The 26,381-nt window shown below is 40.0% G+C and overlaps 1 protein-coding gene across 4 annotated transcripts in view; it reads right to left on the bottom strand.

Moving 5' to 3' along the window:
• The window catches only part of RSU1 (Ras suppressor protein 1), a gene marked incomplete at both ends in the record, with an annotated part of 151,012 nt that overhangs the window by 106,402 nt on the left and 18,229 nt on the right, over positions 1–26,381 (bottom strand). For 3 of the 4 annotated variants that reach the window (XM_084253552.1, XM_084253553.1, XM_084253554.1), the window contains 4 exons: positions 3,975–4,089; positions 4,360–4,442; positions 6,281–6,399; positions 11,860–11,980. In XM_084253552.1, the coding sequence (XP_084109678.1) occupies positions 3,975–4,089; positions 4,360–4,442; positions 6,281–6,399; positions 11,860–11,980 (438 nt within the window). The remainder of the gene's footprint in view (positions 1–3,974; positions 4,090–4,359; positions 4,443–6,280; positions 6,400–11,859; positions 11,981–26,381) is intronic. The other variant, XM_084253555.1, reaches the window with a different exon arrangement.

Raw genomic sequence — 26,381 nt, 5'->3', positions numbered from 1 at the left:
TGGTTCCTGACTCCAACCTCCAGCTTCTGTCACCGTATCTTCTACTAGATTCTCTGGTCCCCTTCTCTTTCTCTTCCACAGACCCTTATGATTACACTGGGCTTACCTTCTAAGGCAAATAATCTCCTGCCTCATGATTGTAAATCATATTAGCAAAGCTCCTTCATCCTAACAAGGTAACACATTCACAAGTTCTGGCAATCAGAAGGTGAGCATCTTTGGAGGTTACTGTTAAGACTACTACCATCTCAGTCGTGGTAAAAGCCAGTATCACAATGTCCCTCCAAGGTCCCAAGAGATCAAATCCCTACATCCTACCTATGTTCATCACTTCCAACTCTCCCTCTCGCTTACTCTGTTCCAGCTACACTAGTCTCCTTGCTGTTCCTCAATACATACCCACCTTAAGGCTTCAGCAAGTGCTTCGCCCTTAGTTCTCTGCTTACCTGACAGCACCTCCTGAGTGAGGTTTCTGAACACTCTGTATAACAGAGCAACAACACCCAACACCCCCCTCCATCTGGAAACTCACTTTCATGTTTATTTTTGTCCCCGAGCCCTTACATCTGATATGCTTAGGGTTTACCTATTCACCCTCCCCTATTTGAATATCATACGGGGTGCTAGCTCTTGTTATGTCCTCAGCAAATAAAATATGAAGCAGGGGCTCAAGAAACAGTTTCTGGTTAAGTGCATTTTACTTTATTGGAAAAGTTCGTTAGAGACAAGACCTGGTCTAAAGTGGGAAGTTAATAAATGTCTGAATGAGTGAATAAATGAATGGGTGAAAGACAGACCCAATTTATATGTAATTTTGTACAGATATACAGAATAACACAAAAATCAAGTGCTTCACTCTTTACAAATCAGACATAAAGGTTAAAGAAACTTATTCAGGGAGGCACAATAAAAGGAAGGTAACACAATTACATATTCAAACTCCAACCAAGGCCCTGACTTTATTTTGCTCTGTCCCTGCATATTTTTAGATCTGACAAATCAGAACTCTTCTGGATTCCCTTGCTTGGCTCAAATGCTCTTACCAACGAGGTTTCAAGTTAATAAACTCCAACTTTGTTCTTAAAGGAAATTTCATAGTAATCTCTAAAGCATTTACCTTGCTGCTTCAGATATGCAAAAAATGAATATACAGATGAGAGATCATTTCCACACTTTAAACTGCACCCAGAAGCAAACCTGAAGCCAGTGGATACTGCAGGGACAGATATAATAAGCTTCAAGCACCTCAGTCCTGTGACTGCATATCAGCCAGCCAGGGCTGCTCCAGATGATCAGCTTAGATACCAGGCACACAGACAACAAAGCCATTCCTTCTGTGGCTCGATGTTTACTGGGGAAAGAACCATAGGGACAATGCAGCTGGTTTGGCATGTTTCAGTGGAATAGTAATTTGTTTCACAGAGCCAGCTCAGTCTGCATTTTGCAGGGAGCTGTCCTAGTCCTGCTGCTCAGACACCAGCAGTCGGCCTTGCCACTGGCCACATTATATCCCCTCTCCTCCCAACACCATTTGATGGCAGTGGTGGGAACCAGGGTCAGAAGCTGTGTTTTGTCTACACTTGAAAACTGCTTTTTGGAATACTCTTGCTGCCACAAAAATGGACTGGATACAGCACAGTGGTAAAAGAACAGGTACCTGGACCACGAGCTGTCAGGGTTCCAAACTCACTGTGTCCCTGAGGATGTGTTAACAACCCGTTCTATGCCTCAGTTTCCTCACCTTCAAAAAAGCCCACTTAGCTATTTTTGTGATGATTGTGGAGATATTGCAGGATGTAGCAAAGGCAGCCATCATCATTGTATCCTGGCACACAAGGCCTTAATATACTACTACTATTTTATTCTTGACTTCAAAAAAAAAAAAAAATCATTGTTCAAAAATAAGTAAAACATCTGTCTTCATTTTGTGTTTAGATTTGCAGCAGAAACTCCCAGGGGTTTTAGCACTTATCTCCAGCTAAGTGTTTGTCTGCCATGAAGGAAAACTGCCACCAAGCAGATGTTGAGATGAAGCTTTTCTAGGTCTGGCTTACAAAAATAAAGTCCTGTAAATACTTCCTCCTCAATTCTATTCCTGAATAAAAATATATATAATTTGTTATTGGGGACCTCAACAGTGATGTCAGGCAAATAGGTTTACATGCAATATTTAAATAGGGTAGGCAACATGAGTAGGATTTAAAAATACACAAATAGATGTGTAAGTCTAGGTTCAACTAGCTATTTGTTAGAAAAACAAATTATCTGATAGAAATCATTCATTAATCTAATGCCTTCAATTGCCTTGTTATTGGACTAAAGAAATAAAACAAGAAAATAGACATTCTGTTTGTTTCTACTAGTCACACCAACCAAGGACACACGTCGGAGCACTAAGTGAGCTCTGCCGTAGTAGAGAGACTTCGATTCTTGTGTTGAGATTGGATTTGGTAGGCTGGGAAGGAATCATGCATTTTTATTCTGTAAAAATGTGTATGTGTTGGTAAGGCTAATACCTATGGTTAGCAATCACTGTACAGAGTATTTCTTTTGACAGGAATTTTCTTGCCTTAAAATTTCTGCAAAGATCTTTTCTTGATCCTCTAGCCTGTTCCTGAAGTGAGAGTGACTATTATAACTCAATGCAGAGAAGGTTCTGAGTTACTTCTGGGCCCTTAAAATCAGTACAAATTTCTCTAGGCCTTTATACTAACAAAGGAGCTAGATGGGTGGGTGGGAGTGTTGGGCTGTGAAACTACATCTGTTGAATGAAATCACATGAGTGCTTTTCCCTTACACTGGCAACCCCCATCTGAGCTTTCTGGGCCAATGAAATGTTCTTTACTTTTGCTTTCCCATGGGGTAGCCGCTAGCCACATGTGACTACTGAGCACTTAAAAGGGAGCTAGTGACAGTCACACTGGACAATGCAACTCAAAAAGAAGTCAAACTGTGTCTACTCAGAGTCTACCCAACACCCTGCTGTCGAGCCCTTCGATGATTCACTCATTCTGTGCAGGCTCCTTGAGCACCTCCCACATGCTCAGTACAAGGGTGGCACTGGGGTTAGAGCCATGAACAAATGCCAAACCTCTGCTCTCATGTGCTTACATCCTCATTTATAACAACTGACCTCTTTAAAACCACCAGCCTCATTTGAGGAACTACTTCCTCCAGGAACTCTGAGTTCAATGTGTTTATTAAAATTATAACATTTTGCAACAGAAAAGCAAATAATCATAGTATGAGAAAACAATGCAGCTGTTTTGAAGAAATCAGTGAGTACTGAGAATATGCCTGAGAAAAGAGAAGTGCATTCCTGAATTTTTCCAGAAGGGAAGCACATACACAACAACAGAACATTTGGGCAGAGGTAATTTCTGAGGAGGCCATCAGCCCACCCTGAGCTCTGTGAACCAGAGGGCAGAATCTTGAGATCTAGCTGCCGGGGGAGAAATATCAAGGAATTCCGAACCAGAGCACAGTGACCAATTCCCAACGGAAATGGAATCAGGAGAGAACCAAGTTCAAGTTTGGAAAAGGTATTTTTCAAGGAGCTATAACAATTATTTGGTAAAAGTGCTTTAAGGATTAAAAAAAAATTAAGGATTACAAAAGATAAGAGCAATGATTGGATTTTTAGAAAATCACCTGCTAGTAAAGAAGGAGCTACTGATAAGACCATTACCACTGATCTGAGGCTCTTTCGTGAGCCTCCGTGTGGGCAGCAGAGCCAGCTGGTGTTTCGGCAGCAGCTTTTGAGACACTGGGCACTGCAGCTGCTGAACAATGCAGGACAGGTCAACCTGAAATGGCTAAACTCTGGTCAATGACAAAAGCTACTAGAAATGATAAGAATTGGGTGCGTCAGTGGAGGCTGTTTGCCAAGAAAAGGAGAGTTATTCAGAATTGCTGCATTTGGATCATTATTATTAATTAAACCCAGAACTAAGGTGATTCATCAGAAATCTTACCGAGTTCTGGGGGCAGCACTGTCAGACGGTTCCCCTGAATGTGGAGTTCCTTAAGCTGAGTAAGCTCCCCGATTTCCTTTGGCAGCGAGACCAGGTCGTTATCCCTGAGGCTGAGCTAAATATAAGAACACAAGGGGTTGTCAAACAATTTTCACATAAAAGGTGCTCAACAGCAACTCTTGTCCTCTCGCATGTCCTCTCTTCTTCGAAGGCTCAATCCTTTCAATTTATTTATAAGGGTCTAGGGATGAACAAGAAACAGTATCGGGAGTAGTGGTTTATTCCTGCAAAACAAACCATACTCCTGCTTAAATTGACTTGATTCTACTCTTACAAGGGCTGCAGAAGTGAATTGATTTTCTAAGAATTTAGATAAATTACTTACTATCTGCAACTTTGTGAGCTTCCCAATATCTGCCGGCAGGGTTTCAAAATCGTTGTCACTTAGATAGAGTGCACGCAGGGTGGCTGCAAATTAAACAGCAATATATAAACAGGGTGGCATGGAACCCAACCACTTGAGGTCTGATCAATACAAGGGAGTCAGCTTTGATTAATAACCCCGGCTTGGTGAAAAGCCTGTGACATACCTAGGGCTCACAATAATAACAAGCAGGTCAAACTTAGATTTACTGGCTTATTGCGGAGCTGGTGTGTTTAGGAAAACATCTATATCCAGCAGGACTGACACAATTAACAACTGTGGGCACTAGCAGTTTTTGGCATGGAGTTTCCATAAGCACTAGAAAAAGATAGCTATTTTTCTTCTATTACTTCCGACTCACATTTATTACTGTTTTTGCATTCCAAGTAAAACAAAAAAGACCATTGTGTCACTTCTATCAATACTCAGGAGAAAAGGGCTCTTTCTTGTAAACAGAACCGTGTTAAAATAAGTAAGTAAAAGGCTTCCAAGTGATGGAGGCCATAGTCAGAGTTTGTTTCTGGGATCAGACTAATTATTATTACTTGCTTCCCAGCTTTAACAACAGCAATAAATGAAGACCAAGGGTCTAAAGTGGTGACATGGACTTTAAAAACAGAGAAAACCCTAGCTTAGGTGAACAGCTGTATTCAGACACTTATTTACCATGTTACACAATGATAACACTATTACAAACTATTGAAGGGTAAAATCTTAAAAAGGAACATAATTAGGGCCTGGTGGCCCAGGTGGTTGAGCACCGCGCTGTGAAGCTGCCCACAGCCTCTGCAGCGCGGGTTCGATCCCGGCTGGCCAGGGAGGGCCCCACATGGCACAGCAGACCTCTCCTGTCTTGCCTGCTGCTCCCCTCAGCAGTGTATTTCGTCAGTCTGCCTGTTCTGTTCCCTGCTCTGACTCTGGTAAATCCTCTCACCCTCCCGCGCATCTGGCTTGTACCCCGTTTCTTGTGTAAAATAAATAAATCTTTAAAAAAAAAAAGGAACATAATTAGATTTGAGTTTTGTTTGTTTACAGCTATTTAATTACATTATAATGTTTTAAAATTTGACAGAATTTACATAACAGATATAATTTCTTCCATGGCCCGAGAAAATATTTTAGAATTGGCTTCATATGCTTGAGAAAGTCTGGGAGTGAGAGCATACACAAGGTAAAAACTGAAATTTTAGAAACCAGCTCACAAAATTCAGATTTTCTGGATGCTTTCTATGTCACTATTGGAAGAAGCATAACAGTCATTTAAGGGAAACAACTCATTCCTAAATATTTCATGAGATCTTAAAAAAATTTTCCTTATTTTTTGAGCATCTGCAGCAAAAAAAGTTTGCATATGAAAGGATAAAGTGTGTTCATCTGTGACTAACAATTTCTCGACATTTGATTATATACTAGACAAAAATAGAATGCACCAATGAAAACAACCAAAAGACTTACAACAAGTATCCTGTCTGGAAAGTCAAAAAATTCTGTTAGTGGTTAATTAATGGAGATTTTCATAAATGGAATATCTACAGGCAAGTAACCCATAAAGAGTTAATAGACATATTTTTTTAAACATGCTCTTCAAAAAGAAAGTCAAGTTCCTAAGCTAAATGTGAGACTTGATCTCATTTAGGCACATAAGCTCTACTGGAAAGTTAATATGACATTACTAAGTCCACTTCAGCGGAATGGTGTCAGCTAACTATATATCAAACATACATACTGCTGAGCAATGAAGGAATATGCAAAAGGAATCTGTGAAGAAAAAAATATATATGTCCAATAATTTCTCTTGGAGTTTGGGCCCTGGCAAATAAATTTCACTTTTAGAACGCAAAGTACCATTTTAAGGAGATTTATAGAATTAAAAGTTTCTTACTAAGGTAGAAGAAGTTTCCAGGAAGAGACTTTTCATACAAGTTGTTGTAAGTCAAATCAAGGACCTCCAGAGCTGGTAGGGAGCCAAATCCTCGAGGCAAGGTGTTTAATCTATTCATGCTGTGGAGAGGGGTAGGGGGAATCCAAGACATCATATATTAAACATCAGTGTTGACATGCTTACTCAGACCACCTCTTCAACAGGCCTACGAGTGCCATCATTCTATAATCATTTAATGATTTTTGAAGCAGCCTAAAATTTTAGTGAAAAAACCTGTTTGAGGAAACTGTATGTTTGAGAAACATTTGAATATGTCTTAGCTGTCATTTTCTCCAGTGGTGAACTTCAATCACTGTTTTTCATTGAAACTTAAATCATCATAAAATATCTGTTTTAGAGAAAAAACTTCTTTATGAATGCAGCAATAACAAGACCTCCAAAGATACATACTAAGCTTTATAGTTTTCAAACACTTCCTTTATTTTCTCCAATGGTGGGGGAAATCACTTTTTTGTTCTATCACCAATAATGTTCAAAATGATGTCTAATTAGAACAGTAGGTGCAGGGGCTGTAGGATAGGGAAATACAGAGCTGTCGTTGATGGGATGGTGTTTCCATTCTGCAAGATGAGAAAGTCCTGGAGACTGACTGTACCACAATGGAAACATACCACTTCACACCATTGAATCTAAACCTGAGATGACTTACATGGTAGATTTTTATGGGGTGTGTGTTTTATCATAACTAAAAATTTAAAAATCCGTATCTCCAATAAAATCTATGGGAAACTTATCTATTACTGCCTCTTATTATTTTCTTAATGTATCTGTGTATACTTAAGAGCTGATTTTTAAATAATTCTTTTAAAATATCTAAGCTCACAGACACTGAAAGTTGGGAGGGATGGTGACACTAAAAAGAATTCTCAACATTGACCTTTGCCGTGTTAGATATAATCCAGTCCATCAATCAGGCATCATGAGAAAATAGCTTATAGCAGAAGGCAAACCAAAAGAAAAGGAATTCCATCCCTTGATGGGCAAACTTGATATTTAGCAAAATAAACCCTATGACAATTTGAGTTTATGTATGTATTTATTACCTAGAATTTCACCTGGATCATAAAAACTACTGTGTAATGCAGGCAGGACAGTGCTTGCAATTATCTCTGTGATTCTGACATGAAGAACAAACTAAAAGAGGTGAGTAATGAGGACTTCGGGCTCTACTGATGAGGGTGTCAGGTTTCAGAGAGCACCCTGACCTCATGGAGGCCAGGTCACTCTGATGTGAAGAGCTGAATAAAATGAAAGCAGCACCAGAGACAGTGGGAAAGGCACAGAAATATACACTAGGTGCTTCTTTCTTTAAACACTGCTCTTACCCATTTTTTTTAAAGTAACCAATCAAGTAGTCCCTCCAAATAAAGAAGTACAGTTTTGAAACATAAGGCTCAGGAAGTCATCGTCAGAATTCCTTAGAGAAAAAGGGGTCGAGAGTCAGCATGAGACTGACCACCTCCAGGTGCAGGCATCTATCAAACTGCAGGGGGTTCTTCTCTCTGAGCCACAAACCAATAACCCCAACTTATTAGGAATACAGCAGAGCCCTCCCCATGCATTGAATAGTAAGTGACAGTAGTAAGCCCACAAGGCTGGCAGGCAGAAAGGAAGCCATATGTAGGGAAATGCTTCAGAAGGTCCAGGAGGTCCAGAAGCAATGCTAACAATGGGCTACAAACAATGCAAGAATTGCATATCTTTGCAGGCCTCAGGGCAGCAATGTGATGGCTTCACCCTCAGAGGCTGCTAACTTCCAAATCTACAACAAGGGTGCAAGGTCTGCTTTGAGAGGATTTCCATGAGATGTAGCAACAGGCGTAGGGAAGTAAATAGCAGGTAAGAAATCCTGTCACAGCACTGGCCAGCTGGATGACTGTGGGAAGTTACTCCGCTTCTCTAGACCCTATTTCTTCAACTGTATGATAAGGATAGTGATACATTCCCAGCAACAAGAGGATGGGAGGATGGCCAAGAGGATGGGAGAGAAAACACATGAAGTCCCTAACACAATTCATGGTTCCCAGTGGGCTATCAAGAAACGAGAGCTCTAAGTACAATTATATTTCAGGAGAATTAAGGGAAATTTTGACTCAGCCTAAACAGGCAAGTTCCTTTTGGGAGAAGACCATCATGGATAACTTCAACTGCCAGGCGCAGGTTTTCTATCTGCACTACATCAGCTCAATTATGCCAAATGGTACAAATTCTTGTTTGCATGCAAACATTTTTCAAATGCTAATTGGTAATGGGAAAACACCAACATGTGATGAAATTTATAAAATCAGAGAGTCAAAGGCTGTTCAACATCTTTTTTCTTCATCTAAAAGCTGTGACAGTCCATACTAATACCTTTCTTTTAGAAGGTTTTGCTCTCCGAGGTCTTCTTGGGCTCTTCCTCCTTCAATAAAATGATTTTGGCTAAAGGCAAGAGTTTCTATGTCTTCTGAAGTAACCTACTTCCCATTTTCAGAAAAAAAAACAAAAAAAAACAAAAAAAACAAATCCAAATCCATGAACACTCAATACTGTACTTAGCGAAAACCTCTAAGTGTACCAAGAGAAGCTTGAGCATCTCCCTAGGGGAATCAGAGTCCAGAGTAGCTGGTGCTGTGAGATTATCCCTTGACCAACACTAACCCGTGGGGCTTCACATGTTTTGGGAAACAACTCTGTAAGTAGAAATACGAACAGAAGAAAAAGACATAAGTAGAATAGAAATTAGGAAGAAAACTAAACTCGCCTTTATTTGGTCAGATGGCCTAAAACTCACTTCTGATCTCTTTAGTCATCATCAGCAAATAAACTACATAAAACTTTACAAGCAACATCTGGCCGGGCACGCTGTTCAGATTCTACACACACGTGGCCTAAGTGCTTGGCTGCAGTGTCTCCTGCAAGCGTATTTCTATTCTGGTTGCTTATTTTAAGACGGCCCTCTCTGTGACCTGCCTTTACCAAGGCCATACAGGTATAATTCTTTATGCCATTTGAGGATGGGAGCATCCTTTACTAAAGCCAATTTTCATTCCCTTCACAGAAAACCAACAATTTTGTCGAGACTTCGACAACCCCATCTATGTAGCCACGTAATTAAATACAGAAGTTTTTACAATCAATAAAGCACTGACAGTAAAACAGGTGAACAGTTCCAAAGGTGACAAAGAGGCATCTAAGACACATCTGACTGAAAAAAATTTTGTAACTGCTCTAAAGCACCTAGAGCCCAAATGAATAAAACCTGAGCTCACCTTCTGCCCAAAGCTATCTGCACCTTGCTAGTTCAGTTGCTCACAATATCCCAGCCCATCCGTTATTGTCTTGCCAATTTTGCCTCACCCATTTTCTCTCTTACGTTTTTTTCATATGCAATCCCTCCTGTTGTAAATCAACATTAAATTAATAGAACATTAAAAACAGGGGTAAGTAAGATATTCATTAGTCATGCACCATTTCGTTTGGAACTATATCCCCTCCCCAAGGTTAAATAAATTTCATGGTAATGTAACATAATATTATAAATGATATATAAATACGATTTCTCCCCTGCCCCCACTCTCACTGCCCTGGAGAACTAATCCAGTATTCAGACAGGTGTAAGAACCTCTCCTTGTACCTCCTAAAACTTCCCCCAGCTAGTGACCCTTTATACAAAAGGTGGACTTTATTTTAAATTCATTACTACACTATGCAAATTCCTCAGTGGTTAGCGAGATAGAATCAGAGTTCCTGTATTTGACACATGAGCCCCTTCATTAGCATTTCCGACTCCCTGCCATTAGAGATGATTTGTTTACAGTCTGCTTCCCCAATTGTAAAGAACACGCCACATAAGCTGTGTGGCCAGTATCTACCACAGTGCCTGGCATGAGAAACACTCATTAAAAGAATGGCAGGCAGCCATGCCTGTCTGGTCTCGCCTCTCCCCTTAGCCACTCCTTGCCTCACACGTCACATTTAGCTTCACCAAACTACTCTCGACTCCTGGAGCATGTAGTGCTCTGAGATTTTAATATGTCATTCTCTCAGCATGAGATGCCTTCCCGCTGCTATGTGTCTAAGAAATCCCTTCTCTTGAATCCAGTCTCAGCTCAACACTAACCCCCGTGGAACCCTTCCGAGAATCTCACCTGAAGTAGTGGCCCTGCCCTTCCCATGACCGTTGCAACTCCAACCCTGGACACATCAGGGTCATCGTGTGCTGCCCAAGCTCTATAGCTGGCACTGCCCCAGCCCCCAAGTCCTGCATTGTGCTTCACTGTTGAGCCCCACCACCAGCAAGGTTTCCAAGGGAACAGCACTTAAGAGTTCAAAAAATAAATGAGTAAGTAAAATGATAATAGCAGCTAACAGTCTCCATCTCTGTAGGTGTAAAAAGCCATCTGATCTAAGGTGACACTAACCTACCCCTAAACTTGACTTTCCCTAAGATATCAGGGAAAAGAAAGCTCATGGATTTTACAGTGTCTCATCCAGAGAGAACATCAAAATAAATGTTGAACCAAACTCTCCATGGAAAGAATGACCCAAAAGTTGTTTCATGAATGAGATTTGCTTTTCAGGTTTGCTTCCTATTGAAGCCATCAAACCTGGCCAGCTTTGACTGTCGCTCCATGTAAATCACTGGCTTAACTATCATATTTAATGGTTATAATGATAATTCAGAGAATATATTACTTCACACTGGGGATGCAGCATGAGTAGGCAGTTTCATCTAACAGTCGTTAACAATGAAGCCAGAATTCAGAAGCTGAAGTTCCTGGTGGCATGTTGGTGTCTGATTGGGAGGGCATGGCCTCAAACAATAGTATTATCAGCCTAGGTTGGCCCTGAACTTCAGAGGCAACTGGGAGCAGTACCTCTTCTGAAAGGGTTTAGCTTCCATTCCATGAAATGAAAGCTAATGTCTACCTTTCCTCCCTCATCATTATTGAGGGTCAAATACTGGCAGGAGGACTTTGAAAACTGTAAAGCAATAGATGGTATTATTTATTCACTGCTACCTGGTTCTGCAACCTCAGCTGAATAAAACTTCTCTTCACCTTTGTATAAATGAAGACACAGGATTGTAACCTCTCAACTACATAAAAGAATTGTAAGAATCAATGAAGTGGTATTAGGAAATGTACCCCCCCCAATTCCTCCGTAGAAGGGAAGTCCTTTGTAAACCATTTATTCTTAATACAGAGAAAACAATCAACCATTGGTCTGAATAATCAATGCTATGCAAGTAAGTCCCTTCTCAATCAATGTAACTGAGATAAAATTTTATTGGAAACAAACTACAATAAAAAATCCTCTTATTGTGACAATTAGCTCTCCAATAGATAGGCACTAATGGAGGCCTCTGAAAGGATGTAGTATAACAAAACTTTCAAAAACCTAAAACATAAAAAGAAATGAATAATCGGCTTCTCCCATACAACCCTATAAATGGCAGCCCTCCCTCACCCACAGCCACCCACCCCTTTCACGCTCTTCTTCCTCCTTAGTTTCCTTCCTCCTCCACTGATACTCACCCAAGGTTCAGGTGTTTGAGCTTCTGAAGGCTGCTAATCTGTGTGGGCAGGTCCTCGATCTGGTTATTAAAAAAGTTCAGCACTTCCAAATTCTTCAGTTCTGCGATGTTTGCTGGCACAGCTACGGAACAAAAATGCTGCCTGTGAATACTGGAACCCCACTCCTTGCAAGGAACGCCAGCAACACGCTTTGCCTGAATCAAGCAGAGATGAAACTCCAATGGCATCACCTAATTCATGTATGTGTCTTTCTGGTTTCGAGGTAGCTTTTTCTTAGAAGTAACTCACCACCAAGTACAAGTAAAAATGTTTTTAAGATTAGGGAAGCACATGGCATAACCTGTATCAGAAGGACAAAGAGGAAGGAAGCAGGCAGAAAGATGACAATTTGGGACATAAACAGCTGATACGTAAGCACTGTAAAGAACATATACTTTTTAAATTGCCATACAATGTCTAATAAGTACAGCTGTCTCCTTCCTTTTTGCTTCCTTGTAGCTCTACCAGAAGACAGAAAAACTCCAAATCCCTGCCTAATGATAGATATAGTCACCAAACTGTTTCAATCATCCTTTACCTGAAGAATCACCCCATTCCTTTAACATTGCACTAAATCACAACTTAAATTCAACCCTAAATGGTGAAGTTTTCACATTATCTAGTTTCTGATTTGGGCCTCTGGCCTTCACACTTTTGAAAATCCTCCCTTCCCCCCACCCCCAAGGTACATCAGATTAGCAACAGACCAGTGTTCAGCCATTTATACGGGAATGTGAAAACAACTTCAGAGCATGGCATGAACATTAGCTTGCAGGTCAAAATAAGTCACTGGACCCTGAAAGCCTCTTCCTACCCTGGAGTACTTGTAAATACAAATTTAAAAGCTAAAGGCTTCTTTACCTCAAAAACACTAACTCTCACTTGGTACCAGAAGGACTTTCATTAGATCATTCTTCATCTACACCACTCGTTGATCCAGTTTTTCTACAAACATTTGCTATTGGCCATTAATTTCTCTGTGGTTCAAGTAATCTCTAATACCAAGATTTTCTAGGTAACTGAAACCACTGACAAGGGCTCTAGGTACAGCAAAAAAAGCCACTATCTTATGCCAATGTAAGATGCCAATACATTTTCTCCCATCCCACCAGCTCCATCCAGGGAATGTTCCAGAAGGTTGAGGAAACAGCGAAAAAATGGCTTAAAACTACTAAAAAGGCATATATAAAACTGCAAATATACACCTAAAATATTTAAGAAGACAGCTATTTCAAAGTGTCAGGGAAATAAAGTCAAAGAGGACAGAGTTACTGTCCATTAGCATTTTATGCCATCATTTTCAGCTTTCTAGAATGTCTCAGGTACAGATGACCCGATTTCTTCTAGAGGAAAGAAGGTGTAGCAATGGTACAAGGCATGCTCTTGCTAGAGGAAGGGACTGTGAAGAATATGAACCATTCTGGACAAAGGTATCTGGAAAGAGGCAATGGTTGAGATGGAAAATGATCGAGTCATACTAGTTACTTAAGTGGAGGTGGAAATAAAAGGATGGATTTTCACAGGATATTGAAGCAGCTGGAAATTTCCCCCAGAAACTGCACCTTGGGACACCAACAAGAATACATATGAGCCCTATCTGTACAACATTTCTAGGTGTGTAGTCAGTGACACACTTGTGTGTGAATGAATAGTATTCACTTTGTGAAAGTGACCATGAAGAAATTCACCAGGCCGTGCCTACTGAATCACTGGGTGTCAACTTGCGTCCTTGAACTTCTGTGGACACTCCTGTGTCCTTGAACTTCAAATGGAGTGCGTGGAGACACACCACGCCAGACACTGCTCCCTGCTCCCACAGTGCACCCGTCCCCTGTTCCCTCCAGCCACATCTAAGGTCCTTTTACTGCATTCATTGGATTAGTTTGAAGAGCAATAAAGAAAGTTAGTGCAACCAGGAGAAAATGATGACCTCAATTTAACCACAAACCAAGAATAATGCAGCCAGAATTACTGCTGCCTTCCCCAAGTTACTTTGCCAATGCAATTAAATGCTGGTCTGAAGGTATCGCCTTTTTTGACAGGATGAGAGATTATTTCACTCTCCTTGCTAAATCAGTCCAATTTAAAACCACAAATTATGCTAAATGTGATTTAGGGCTTTGTTTTGTGGACACAAACAATAACCCCACATTCAATTTACTAAACCTTGCCTAGCCTTTTGGTGTGCATGTGAATTTTTTTTTTGTTTCAGGTTCCATTCAAGTTAGGAAGGGAAAAAAGTTACACAGCAAATATTCTTTTCTATTGAAACTTGCCTCCCCCATCACAGTATAAATCAGAAGAAATAATAATCAGACCTGGGTGAATGGGATAAATAGTCACTCTCTCAACCAATACTTAGAGGGTACTTATTACACGTACAGTGCTACATGCTTTTAGCATCTAACATTTCAAAAGTTTTAGACTAACAGAAGAGGCATGTATTTTAAAGAAGGTTAAGTCACAAAAGAAAGGGTATCAGAGTTAATAAATAGAAACAAACCCATCCCACAAAACTGTCCATAAAAAAAGAATCAGTTTACAACACAAGTTGTACAATAAGTAAATCATATGCTTATATGGCGTGAGCAACTCTAGTTAATATAAGATTAGGTAGCGGCAATGGTTCATCAGTCAAAATATTCTGGTGGAATTTTTCAAGATATCTACCTGACACTTAAGCAAGAAGAACTGCTTTAAAACATAACTAAAGAGTGAAAATCATAGATTTCTTATTATGCCTTTGAAATATTCCTTTTTCATCAATCTGTTCAGCCTCTGACTATAATACCACTGCACACACACAATCTACAGACAAAAAGGAGCGACACACAGGAAAGAAACGGTGTGCTGTGAGGATACAGAATCCTGGCCTGGTCCTCCTGGGGTGGCTCTGGCCTCCCAGGACTCAGCCCTAGGCTTGCTGTGTGTCTTTACTCAACTCAAAACCTCTCTGGCCTCCGTTTCGTCAAGTGTGACAGCAGAAGGCTGGATTATGGCCATTTTAAAATTCTCTTCCCCTGTCTTTAACTTTCTATGATTTTTATAAGAGGTGGATTACAAAAATCAATGATATGGATTTAAATAACACAACAAATGGGGCCCTCAATTAGGATGCTCAGTCATGTAGAACTTTGCTTATGACAGAATTTAGGATTACTTTCTGTCAATGACTATAGCTTTAATTTTGAGACTTCTTCAGCTGTTCCATTTGGAAGAAAGGGCGCTAAGCACTCACAGGGGCTCCCTGGCTCCTCACTGCTGCTTTCTGCTCTAGTCACAGGCTCTGCTGACTGCTGGGACACCGTCAGTCAGAGCTACCCCCGTGCTTTGGGAAAGGGGACAAAGATGTGGTCATGTTATCCATGGAGCTATATGTCCACACACTGGTCTTAAAGTATCTTCCCACATTTATAATAATTCAGGTGAACAAGACAGTAGGACTCTCTTTTCCTTCAAGTCCTCCTAAATCTAAAAACCCCAGTGTCATTCAAGAGTTTCATTTATCAGAGTACTATGTGTTGGCACAGATTCTACAATCAAAGCTGCAATGTTTCTGGATGATTCTACAAGGAGAAACCCAAAGTGCCTGGGAACTCAGGTATGGGGAACCAAGAAAGGGACTCACCAAATCTCCTGCATTAATGTCTTTTTTAAAAAATATTTTATTTTATGTAATTCTTACATCATTTTTCATTTGTGCACAATGTATGCATTTTCATTTTGATTATATTCCCCATACAAATGTACCCCCCTTATTTTGACCCTAATTCTTCCTCTCCCCGCCACCCCCCCTGCAGTAGTGTGATCCCTGCAGCAGGAAGCCACAGAAAGCACTTGCCAGATACATTGGATAGTACCATCTGGAATAAATTGTTGACCCAGCTCTACTGAGCAACAGCTTAACTCTTAAAAGGACATGTATCTGCCCTCATTAGTTATATTTATAAAAGCCATAAGCTACCAGGCACTGCACAGCTGAAGTGTATTCACAAATTCAATACTAAATACTCAATATGTTCCCCCACCAGCTAGCAACAGCTACCTGCTTTCCCTAGAGAAGAACCTAAATTAACTATTGTTATAACAGTGGAGTTTTCTTCTAGAAGCATTTCATTCTGGGACATAAAATTAGTAATTTCACAACCAATAACTTATATTTAAAGACTTTTAGTTTATCCACATGATAATAAACAGAAGTGTACGCTTTGGAGTGAGGCTATCCAATGCGTAGCCACTAGTTAGATGTGGCTATTTAAATTTAAATCTGGATTGGGAATACAAGCTCATACAGTTACTATGAAAAAGTGGGGAGGTTCCTCAACATTTTTAAAGTAGTACTACAATTTCTTCCAGCAATCCCATTTCTGGGCATTTATCTGAAGGAAAGAAAATCATTGTCTCCAAGAGAAAACTTGCATCTCTATGTTCACTGCAGCATTACTTACAGTCACCAAGATATGCAAACAACCTAAGCATCCACCAACAGATGAATGGTTAAAAAAAATGCAACATATATTCATAAAAATATGAAATCTATAAATCCATACAACGGATGTGTGTATGTATGTAAGTGTGCGACAGAATACTACAGACACAAAAAAGGAAACCTTGCCATTTGCAACATAGAGGGGCCTTGAAGGCATTATGTTAAGTGAAATGCATCTTACAGAGAAACACAAATGCTATTAATGTATTATTTATATGTGGAATCTAAGAAAAACACCTCATAGATCAGACTTATGGTTGTCAGAGGTTGGGGTGGAGGGATTGAATAAAGTTATTAAAAAAGGAAACAATAAAGTTATTAAAAACAAAGTTATCAAAAATAATAAGTAAGTTTAAATCTAGATTCATACTGGTTATATTTTCAGAGCTTGATAGCTACAAGTAACTAGTGGCTACCCTATTGGATAGACAGATACAGAATAACCCCACCCCTACAGGAAGTTCTACTGGGTAACTCTGCTCTGCAGCAGTGGATCTCAAACCTTCAAATACATCAGAATTACTAGAGGATTCACTAAAACACAAACTGGGGGAGGAGGTACCCCAATCTTATTCAGTAGACTTTGTTTAGGGCCTGAGGCTCTGTATTTCCAACAAGTTCCCAGGGGATACTCATGCTGCTGGGCTAGAGTAGATTTTGGTTCAGGAAGTTTCACTCATCATGCTATAAAAATCATTAACCCAACACATGTGTACCTTCCCTGATACAATATGCTCAATAAAATTAATAGTCCAATTTAAGATGCCTCTGTCACGTGAGCAAGTTAGTAAGCCTGGGGGTTGATGAAAAATGAATCTCTCTCTCTCTCACACACACACACATAGCACAAAAGTTAGTTCAGCCAACTGAGGGGCTGCAATCAAACCATTTCCAGCCAATGCCAACTGCCCATACAGGTTGTCTTGGTGAAATCAGTATGGAGTATAGTCAACATTCAACATTCAAGGGGGAAAAGGTACTGCCTTCCCTAATCCATCAAATTAAGTCATTTTGCAGCAACTTTGTCAGGACCAAGTGTGGTCACACAAAGCGATGCCACTACTGGTCTTAGACATGAGGCCTAACTGCAGAATGCTGGGTGGCAGCAACAGCACAGACCACCAGCTGGGGTGCAGCCGGTCCGGGGGCTTTCTGAGCAAAAGCATCTTGGGGTCCGAGGCAAGGACACAAAACTGTGAAGAGTGACAGTTCTGGGAGCAGCAGTCACCACGCAAAACATAAGGATGGGTGCTCGCCCGCGTGTAGCCTACAGAAGGGCCACCAGGTCACGAGTTGGTCTTTAGAACCATATGGCCAGCACCGGCAGCCAGGGCCTCTTCAGCTACTAAAGGGTAGTAATAGACCAGGCACCACGTTCCCGCCCACGGCTGCTGGAAAGCCAGAAGCTGCTCAGAACACATGTAGGTTTTCATCATAAGCCCCGGGATGAAATCCGGAGGTGAATTCTACCCACCACTTCCACTAAACTTCTGAGTGGTTAGAACTACACGCTGCCCAACTATTTTGGCAGAAGTAACCAGACTGTTTTTAGCTCTGGTGATTCCCGCAAAGGAGAGGCAATAGGAAAGCAGGAAAGCAAGGGCCCCTGCCTGCACGCCTCTTTGAAAAACCAAATTCTTGGTTCGGCCATTGCCTTCATCTTGGGAAACCAGGGACAGACTGGGCAAGATGATGGAGATTCAGATCAGGAATCGACAGGGACCAAGTGACCACAGCCATGACCCAGGGCCATGACCCACAGATCACACAATGCCAAAGGTACCATACAGGATAAGGTAAAGCAAAATAAATCAAAAATAGCACTGCTTCCCCAAGCTTACTCAAAATTGGAGATTTTTGTCTGTTGCCATAACAAATGAAAATGCCTGGCAAGATTTTACACGCTCTGGCTGCTTTAAAAATTTTTCTCAAACAAAAGGAAAAAAAGATGGTAGAGGATATTTAAATGAGGGCAGGTATTTAGATTCCTATGTAATTCAGTTATCCTGCTACAACAAAGTTACTAAAAAGTGACCAAAACTCTAAGAACACATGAAAATCAGTGAGAATGTTCATTATGCAGAATGGTGGGGAGGGTTGGCCATTGAAGTGAAATGGTGAAAGCAAACCTTTTTTGCCCTAGTATTTGATGAATATGCCATCTAGGACAGCAAGCTAAGGGAAGGTGGGTAGGAGCCAAACTAACAAAAACGCTATGAAATATGACTCAGCATTCTTGGCCAGAGTGAAAGGACAGCCCTTTCGATCCTTAGCAACAATAGCCAGAAAACATCAGTCTATTCACACTACAGAAGTGAAGTCTAGACTAATTATATAGCTGCCAATTCGCCCAGCAAATTAGGAATCACAGTCTCGGATGCCATTTTAATGATTACATATAAAGAAGCATCTCTTCACTCTCACATACAAATAATCACGCTCTTCAGAATTTTATATGCAAAACAGGTCATTTGTACTTCTAGTGATTTATGACTTCTGTATCCTGGCCAAAAACTCAAGGTGAATAATGAACTAATTATAACTTACCTGAAGAATTTGAAGTCCAAAAGTATGCTAATGATAACCAGCTTTACAGATTTTACGGGATTTTCCCCCAAGCAGCCATTAAGACAATGAGCTACAATAGATATGGGTTATTTAAAAACAAAGTTTATGAAACAGTGAAGCAAACTGGCATTTAAAACTATCTACATGCTCTTTAAGATAAAAATAAAATAATAAAATAGCTAAATATCCACTCCAATAAAGGCCAACATCCCCCAAATAGTATTATTTTATAAAGGACAACAATAAGGCTGCTTTCTGTTAATCAACAAGTATTGCTGAACACTCACACTTACTAGTGCATACTTATTGTATCCTATCATGGGCTAGGATTTTGTAGCTTAAGTAATTTTACTAACAAAAAACAACTCTGACTTAAGTTAGCGCAAAAAAAAAAAAATGGTCTTACTTTCAGCAGCAATGAGAATAATCAATTACACAAAAATTAGGTGGAAAAGTTACAAGCAAGCAATGGAGCAGATTTTATGGTATAAAGACAAATATGTAAAAATATATGTCCCCGAGCTATAAAAAGTGTGTATGCACAGCCAAACAAATCTAAAAAGCTGACAAAAGCATGGATTTCTTCTCCACTGAGGTTGCAAAAATTAGCGAATGCCTGAATCTAGAATTTACTTCCCAGACAGAACCAAGGCATAGCCCAAGCAATCTTCAGGAGCACCTCCAGTCTCTGAATTCTTTCAGGAACACACCTTCTAAGTTGCACTGCAGTTTTGAGGTGCCAGCAGGCGATACATCAATAAATAGCTTTAATTTGGAAGCAGGGTTGGAGGAGCAGCCCTGAGGGGAAAGGAGATGGAATTCGATGGCTGGTGAGGAAGTGACATCTAGCAAAGGGCAAGAAAAGAACAGAGGCTTCTCTGGGAAAAATGCCCAAGAAGTTTCGAAACACATCGAAGAACAAGACTTTTGAAAAGGAGAACAAGAAAAAAGCAAGTTTAGTGTCAGAAAAGGAGCTCTCCAGGCTCTTAAATGTATCATTATAATGTAGTATTATTCATGTGTAGTCAAGGTTTTTGTAGGTACACACACTCATTCCCCCAACACTAACATTGAGGGAGATGACAGACAAGTCAGCGTCTTTGTCTCTGTCTGTCTGTCTCTCTCTCTCCCCCACACACACATAAACATACACTCACAAACATGCTGCCAACCACTCATGCCTTCCTTACAATCAGGAACGACTTTAGCAAGAGCCACGCTGGGTTGTTTCTCTTCCGTCCTCGCCTTATGTTTCTGTGCTGGGAAAAGGAGTAGCTTTACAAGAGGAAAAAGACAGGGTGGGGCAGATTCCCAGAGGCAGGAAATGCTACAAAATCCACAGAGGAGCTTTGATAACTTCCCTCTACCAACTGTGTCTCTGAGCCTTAGGAATTCTCCCTGCCTTTCTATTTGAACAAGATCCAGGGCACCAAATGCTTCATCCCCAGACTCCTAGATATACCTCGCTGGGGCACTATACCTTGGCAGTGGCACACAGAGGCTCAGGAGCCCTCAGGGCCCCACCACCTCCCAGGTTTCTTTCCTCCACCACTGTGTAGGTCTGTGCTTCCACCAGACACAGAGCAGGGAAGTGACAAATCTGTTTGGTTCTTTTCTCACTGTTCCTTTCAGTGAAGCTGTGGGTGCCCTATACTTTATTTTCCACAGAGTACAGGTTCAGTGGCAGGAAAAGAGGGCTTATCAGAGAACATACAGGCCAGGGGAGAAGATTAAATGAACAGAAAAAAAACTAGAGCAAAAAAATGCTCAGACCAAGAATAAGCTTTAGGAATTTGGTGATGAAGTGGCCAATCATATCAGGATGGTGTCTTTTCCTATTAAGCTAATTGTAGCTGACTGACAAAGAGAAAGAAAAATTGAAGGGCAAAGTTAGGTATTCTCAAAGTTTTTCTGGAGCTGGAAAAAAATTATATCTCTATATAAATATAGATATATACATTCCATTAAAGACTAGAAGTGACATTACAAATTCTTACTTAACAAGATTTAAACAGATCAATTGGGTGGGGCTTATGGATATTCTTAAAAAATAATTAAGAATGGGTTTCACTCACATTAAAAATCATCTTTTTAAAGCTTTGTACAAATTTCCAGGCAACATTTCCCTCACGGAATAGTAGCAAGTATATCTACACTGAAATAAACTAATGTTATTGTTCACCTCCTCTAGAATTTATCAATCTGAGCTACAAGCACCCTTAAAGAACTCAAGGATAGCAATAACACCCTTGAAACTTGCTGAAATTATAGCCATTTTCTGCATTTTTCTTGGGATCATGGCCACAGTTTCCACCTTATTCATTAAAAAGTTAACTTATGAAAAATTAAAAACTGCTCTACAATATATATACCCAAGAATTGGACCTCTTTAGAAAACCTACACACATGCCACTAGATAGCAGAGATAGTCAACAAATGATTTATATATAAAATTTTGTTATTAAATCAGTTCTGTTTGAGAATTCTAGTGTAAATATTTAAAGTCTTTTCAGGAGCTGCTTCCCCAAGCAGGCTAGTAAAGGACTTGGAAAGTGACAGGTTCAACCTACACCTTACACTATTTTCTCCAGTCTGCCACTATTCTGAAATTTCCATCATTGAAGTCATTCCATTTAAAAATATAATGTGGAAGAATTTAAATATTACATTTAGTTTAGTTTCTTCTAGCACAGAGCAGAACCCCAAGAACTTCCAGAACAGGTCCATTTTGTTGTCGGAACAGGCAAGAAGGATCAGCAGACACTGTCTCTGAGCTGAGGATATAATACCATGAAAATCAGCTTCTCCAACTTCTTCAGTCTCTGACCTGATGGTTTTGGACTAGAGGCTAACAGAATTTTACATGTGATAATCTTGCATGTTTGCTTATTAAAAGCAAAAATAATAGTGAGCTGCCAATGGTAGGCAGTGTTTTTATAGTAATCCAACCCCTGGTAGCACCTAAATAGCTACTGTTTAATTAATAGATGTGAGACTCAAAAACACTATGTATGTTTTTGCAAATCCAATCTTTCAAATGATGGCACAATAACAAACTGATAAATGTACACTAATTAAAAAAATAAGCTATTGATCAAAGCCTCTGTATTATAAATACATTTATACTGTTTTAAAATGCAAAGAGCAAGTTGTTTTGATATTGTCACAAGATAAATTCATGACACAGAGACGATTTATTTTGCATAGTCCCCCTCGTAGTTTAATTTCATCCAAAACATGCACAAGAACTTCTGCGTAAGGCATGACAAATAATCTATGAAATAGGAAATAACTAGAGACTTCAGAACAGGAGGTGTTAGGAGACTGGTGAAGGTCATTCTTATAAGTTGGGACAGTTCATTTTTCTCATGCATCTCAACAATCTATTACGTCTGTTGAAAGGGTTTCAATTTATTATGATTTTAATGACTGCTTAATTTTTTTCATTTTAACTGCATCTGCAATACTTTAAGAATGCAGTATTTCCATGTGGAATATGCTACATAATTCATTTATAATCATACTTATGGTAGCTATCCTCTCAATGTGTGTGTGTTTGTATACACATCTACATAAAATTTTAAAACACTGTATTAACTTCTGTGTATCTGGAACAATACCGTTGACATAGAAATTATTGAAATCATTAAAGAAAATATCCTAGCATTTTCTTGTTCATTATAATTTCAAATTCATACATAAGCTATAACAGGAAATAGTCTGTAAACAAACACATACACACACACACACACACACCCCCCACACACACACCCCAACCATAAAATCTAGGTTTACTGCCTGCCTAACCATTTCAGATACATTAAATGATGAGCCATGGTCACAGTTAAGACCTGAAATGACAGGCAAAACTACTAATACATCAAGAAAAGATTTTACATTAAAGTTTCAAGTTCAAAGAATAAAACCAAGCAATGACATTCTGAGGTCCATGGTTTACAAAGAGTTGGCGACTCAATGTTTGCAAAGAGTAAAAAGAAACACCTGATATACTGTGCACAGATGAGTGCTTTCTTCCTAACATGCAGGGGTCACAGAGTGAAAGATATAATCATATGTAAGGTTGTAACAACACGTGTATCTGGGTCTCACTGTAAAAATGAAATTGCTTTTAAAATGAAGAGCTTCACAGTAAAAAGTGAATACCGAGAGATTTTTTTATTACTGATGTGAATGTAATTCATTTTATAATGTATAGTAGCCTTCCTTACACAATGGCATTTAGTAGTAGGAGAATCGGTATAAATAGGCACAAAATGCAAAGAGAACCTACATGATTATTTTTAATTAATATCTGATTATATACATAAATATCTTAATCTTTAGTCCACAGGAAAAACAATCTCACATAACACACAATACAAACTACTACCAAAGGCAATAAAATTCTTCCAATTTAAAGATACTGGAAGAAAAGTTTCTAACTTGAGAAAGTAGACATAATAAACATCAAAAAATGATACATGAAATCGAATGTATAATTTTAGAAGCAAAACAAAAAAATAACATACCTCCTTATAGAAGGATCTACCTTAATTATGGTAAGCTGCATTATGCAAATGGAAATCACGACATGCCCTGTTGGACAGAGTGGAAGAGCGTGCAAAAAAATTTTCATCTGACAACATGAATTTGGTTTTTCATCTTTAGGCATGAAAGCCAGGGGGAAAAACATACATATCTCAATAGTGACCTCTAGTGGACAAGTGTTAAAATGGTTAGTCTCCACTTGAAACTCCTTTTTAAGAATTTAAGCAAGAAAAACATTTATAAAACTAACGCTCTTAAATACCATAAAAGCCAGAGATCAGATTAAGTAGTAAACAATAAAAAAGCCCAGCTAACACTGGCTTCAACAGCGCGATAACCACACTGCAGGGCTGGAGGAGGGAAGAGACAAGAAAGTCCCTTGGAATCACTGCTACACTCCCTTCATTAGTAACCGTGAGAGCAAATAAGCACTTGGTTATACCATCTCGGTCGACTTGGACTTAGCACAACTCATCACGTAACATCATATTAACCAACCAACATTAACTTGAGTGCCATATTTCATATTTTCATGCTTTTGACACTTGTTCGGGGATGGGATCAAGAGAAGCATAAGACAGGGTTCCTAACTTCGAGAAACTCATAATGCAATTAATGGTATGTAGAAATCAGTATATACTTTGGACCTTAAATATATAAAACTGAATTTCATCTGAACGAGTAGCAAGCCCAGAAACCATGAGACCTAGAGTGGTAAAAGCAGGCTAACTGGAGAAGCTGAAGCCGGGAGGGCTGCGTGGTGGAAGAAACATCCATTGCTGGTTATGAGTCCAGCTTCTCTACCTGCGGGATCTTTGGTGTACCTGAGGAGTACCATGCAGCATATCATCCTTCAACTACGAAAGGGCCTCTGTGACTCTAAAGATGACAGGGACATCAGTCTTTGGGACATAAGGTTTTGTTTCTGTAGAGTGCTCACAGTCCAGCAAGACTGAAACAGACAGAATGAGTGAGAGAGGAGTGGTCACACCTACTTAATTCCTTCTATCAGTTAATCCTGAAGAAACCATCTGGTTCCTACACAGACCACTTCACCTCCAGCCAACTACTTCTTTTGTCCTCCCTGTCATCTCTCTGCATCCTTCAGTCAACCATCATTGCTTTTCACAGAACACATGGGTATAGAAGGATAAGAAATCGTCTCTGCCTTCAAGAAAGCTAAAGGTCTATTTAGAGAGAGAAGAAACATGAAGAGAAGGACAGGCAGTGCTTACCAGTGTTAAATACAATACACAGTCAATTTTACAGGAGTTGGGGCAGGATTTCAAGTTGACAGGCAGTCAGGAAAGGGAGCCTGGAGGAGAGGATGGAGGAGAGGAAGGTGAGGCATCGAAGGCAGCTGGGAACGGAGCAGGCAGAGGCAGGGCTTGGCCCCGGGAGAGGAGACAGACCAGTCTTCCTGCACATAGGGAGGAAAGGCTTGCTGCAGGCTGTGGGGCCAGAGGAGTGCAGCTTCTGAGTTAGGTGAATAGAGCACCTTCCACCACTTTCACTATGTGTGATAGTATCAAAGATCGGTGCACAGGAGGTGGGGTTTCTGAAGAGGAGACCAGGGACAGAACGTCTTTACTCTGAAACCACTCCCACTGGGCTGGAAAGAACCTCCTTTGGGTTCCCAGATAAGAACCCAAAGCAAAAGAGTGGAAGGAAAAGATTTAGCTGCTACTCTGCCTCCCATCTCCGAAGAAAGTTTGTCAAGGGCACACGGTATCTAGGAAGCAGCTGCAGGTGGGGGAGTCCCATTGCCTTCACCAGAACCCATTAGCACTGCTCTCACCCCACACCACCCCACACCTAGGTCTAGGTGCACATCATTTCACTGTAGTGACGGTGACGCTCCAACAGTGATTAACTTGACAATTTTGAAATTGACAATTTTATCAAACACACGCTAGAAAACATCAAGAATTTCTGGTCACGAAATCTTGGGGAAGTTCAGGCTCGTAAGTGCATTTTCATCGTCCCTGTGTCCTCACTGGCACTGTGTTGAGGGCCCTGTCGATACCAAATCCCCAGAGGATCAAGGTTGTCAACTCAGTGCCACGCTGCTCCAATGGCCAGCAGATAGTAACACACGGTGGCCCTAAATTAAGATCCCAGTTTGAGTAAGCCAGTCCTTCATTCTGTAAGGACATAGAGGAAATGTCAATGTAATTGGCATACTAAGAGAAAAACACAAATACTTTTGCAAGATAAAGGCAGTGCTGAGGGGTCTATCTTTTGAGTCCCAGAGGTTTTAATGTAGCACTGTCAGCCAGTCCCTACTAAAAACCATGGAAAGTGAAAGACACTGATTACAACGAAAAGTGACAGAAGGGTGTGCTCAGCCACTTACATTTAATGCATATTTATATTTCCATCAAATGGACATATTTACTATAAACACTTGAAAAGCCATGGCAAAATCATTCATTTAAATGCCAGAAAAACAGTAAAAGATGCTAATTTGACCTTAGTGAAACAGATCGGGTGTCACTGACACTACTCACAATGGCTTTGAAACAGAGGTAACCAAGACCATTAATTAGAGTTTACTGGATTAGGTCAAGGGTGTCTCAAATGGAAAAAGAGAAAGAACATAGCAAAGGAAGAAATATGAAGTTTGGGTCATTCACTGTCAACCTAATAGCAGACACAATTTCACTCCGTATTTATGCCTCTCTAAATTACCCTTCTATTATACACCTGGAGAAAGAAACCGATCCACTGATGCCTAATACTGTCTATGACACATAAAAAGAAATAAACTACAACTACCTGAAAGACAGATTTATTTTTAAAAGAATAGATCAACTAACGACATAGTAGGAATAAAGCACGTTATGCTTTTTGGTAGACTGGCAATTAAGCCTTTTTT

The sequence above is a fragment of the Talpa europaea genome (assembly GCF_964194135.1).
Source record: "Talpa europaea genome assembly, chromosome: 14".
NCBI classification, from domain to species: Eukaryota; Metazoa; Chordata; class Mammalia; order Eulipotyphla; family Talpidae; genus Talpa; species Talpa europaea.
This window is presented reverse-complemented; position numbering and strand designations above follow the sequence as displayed.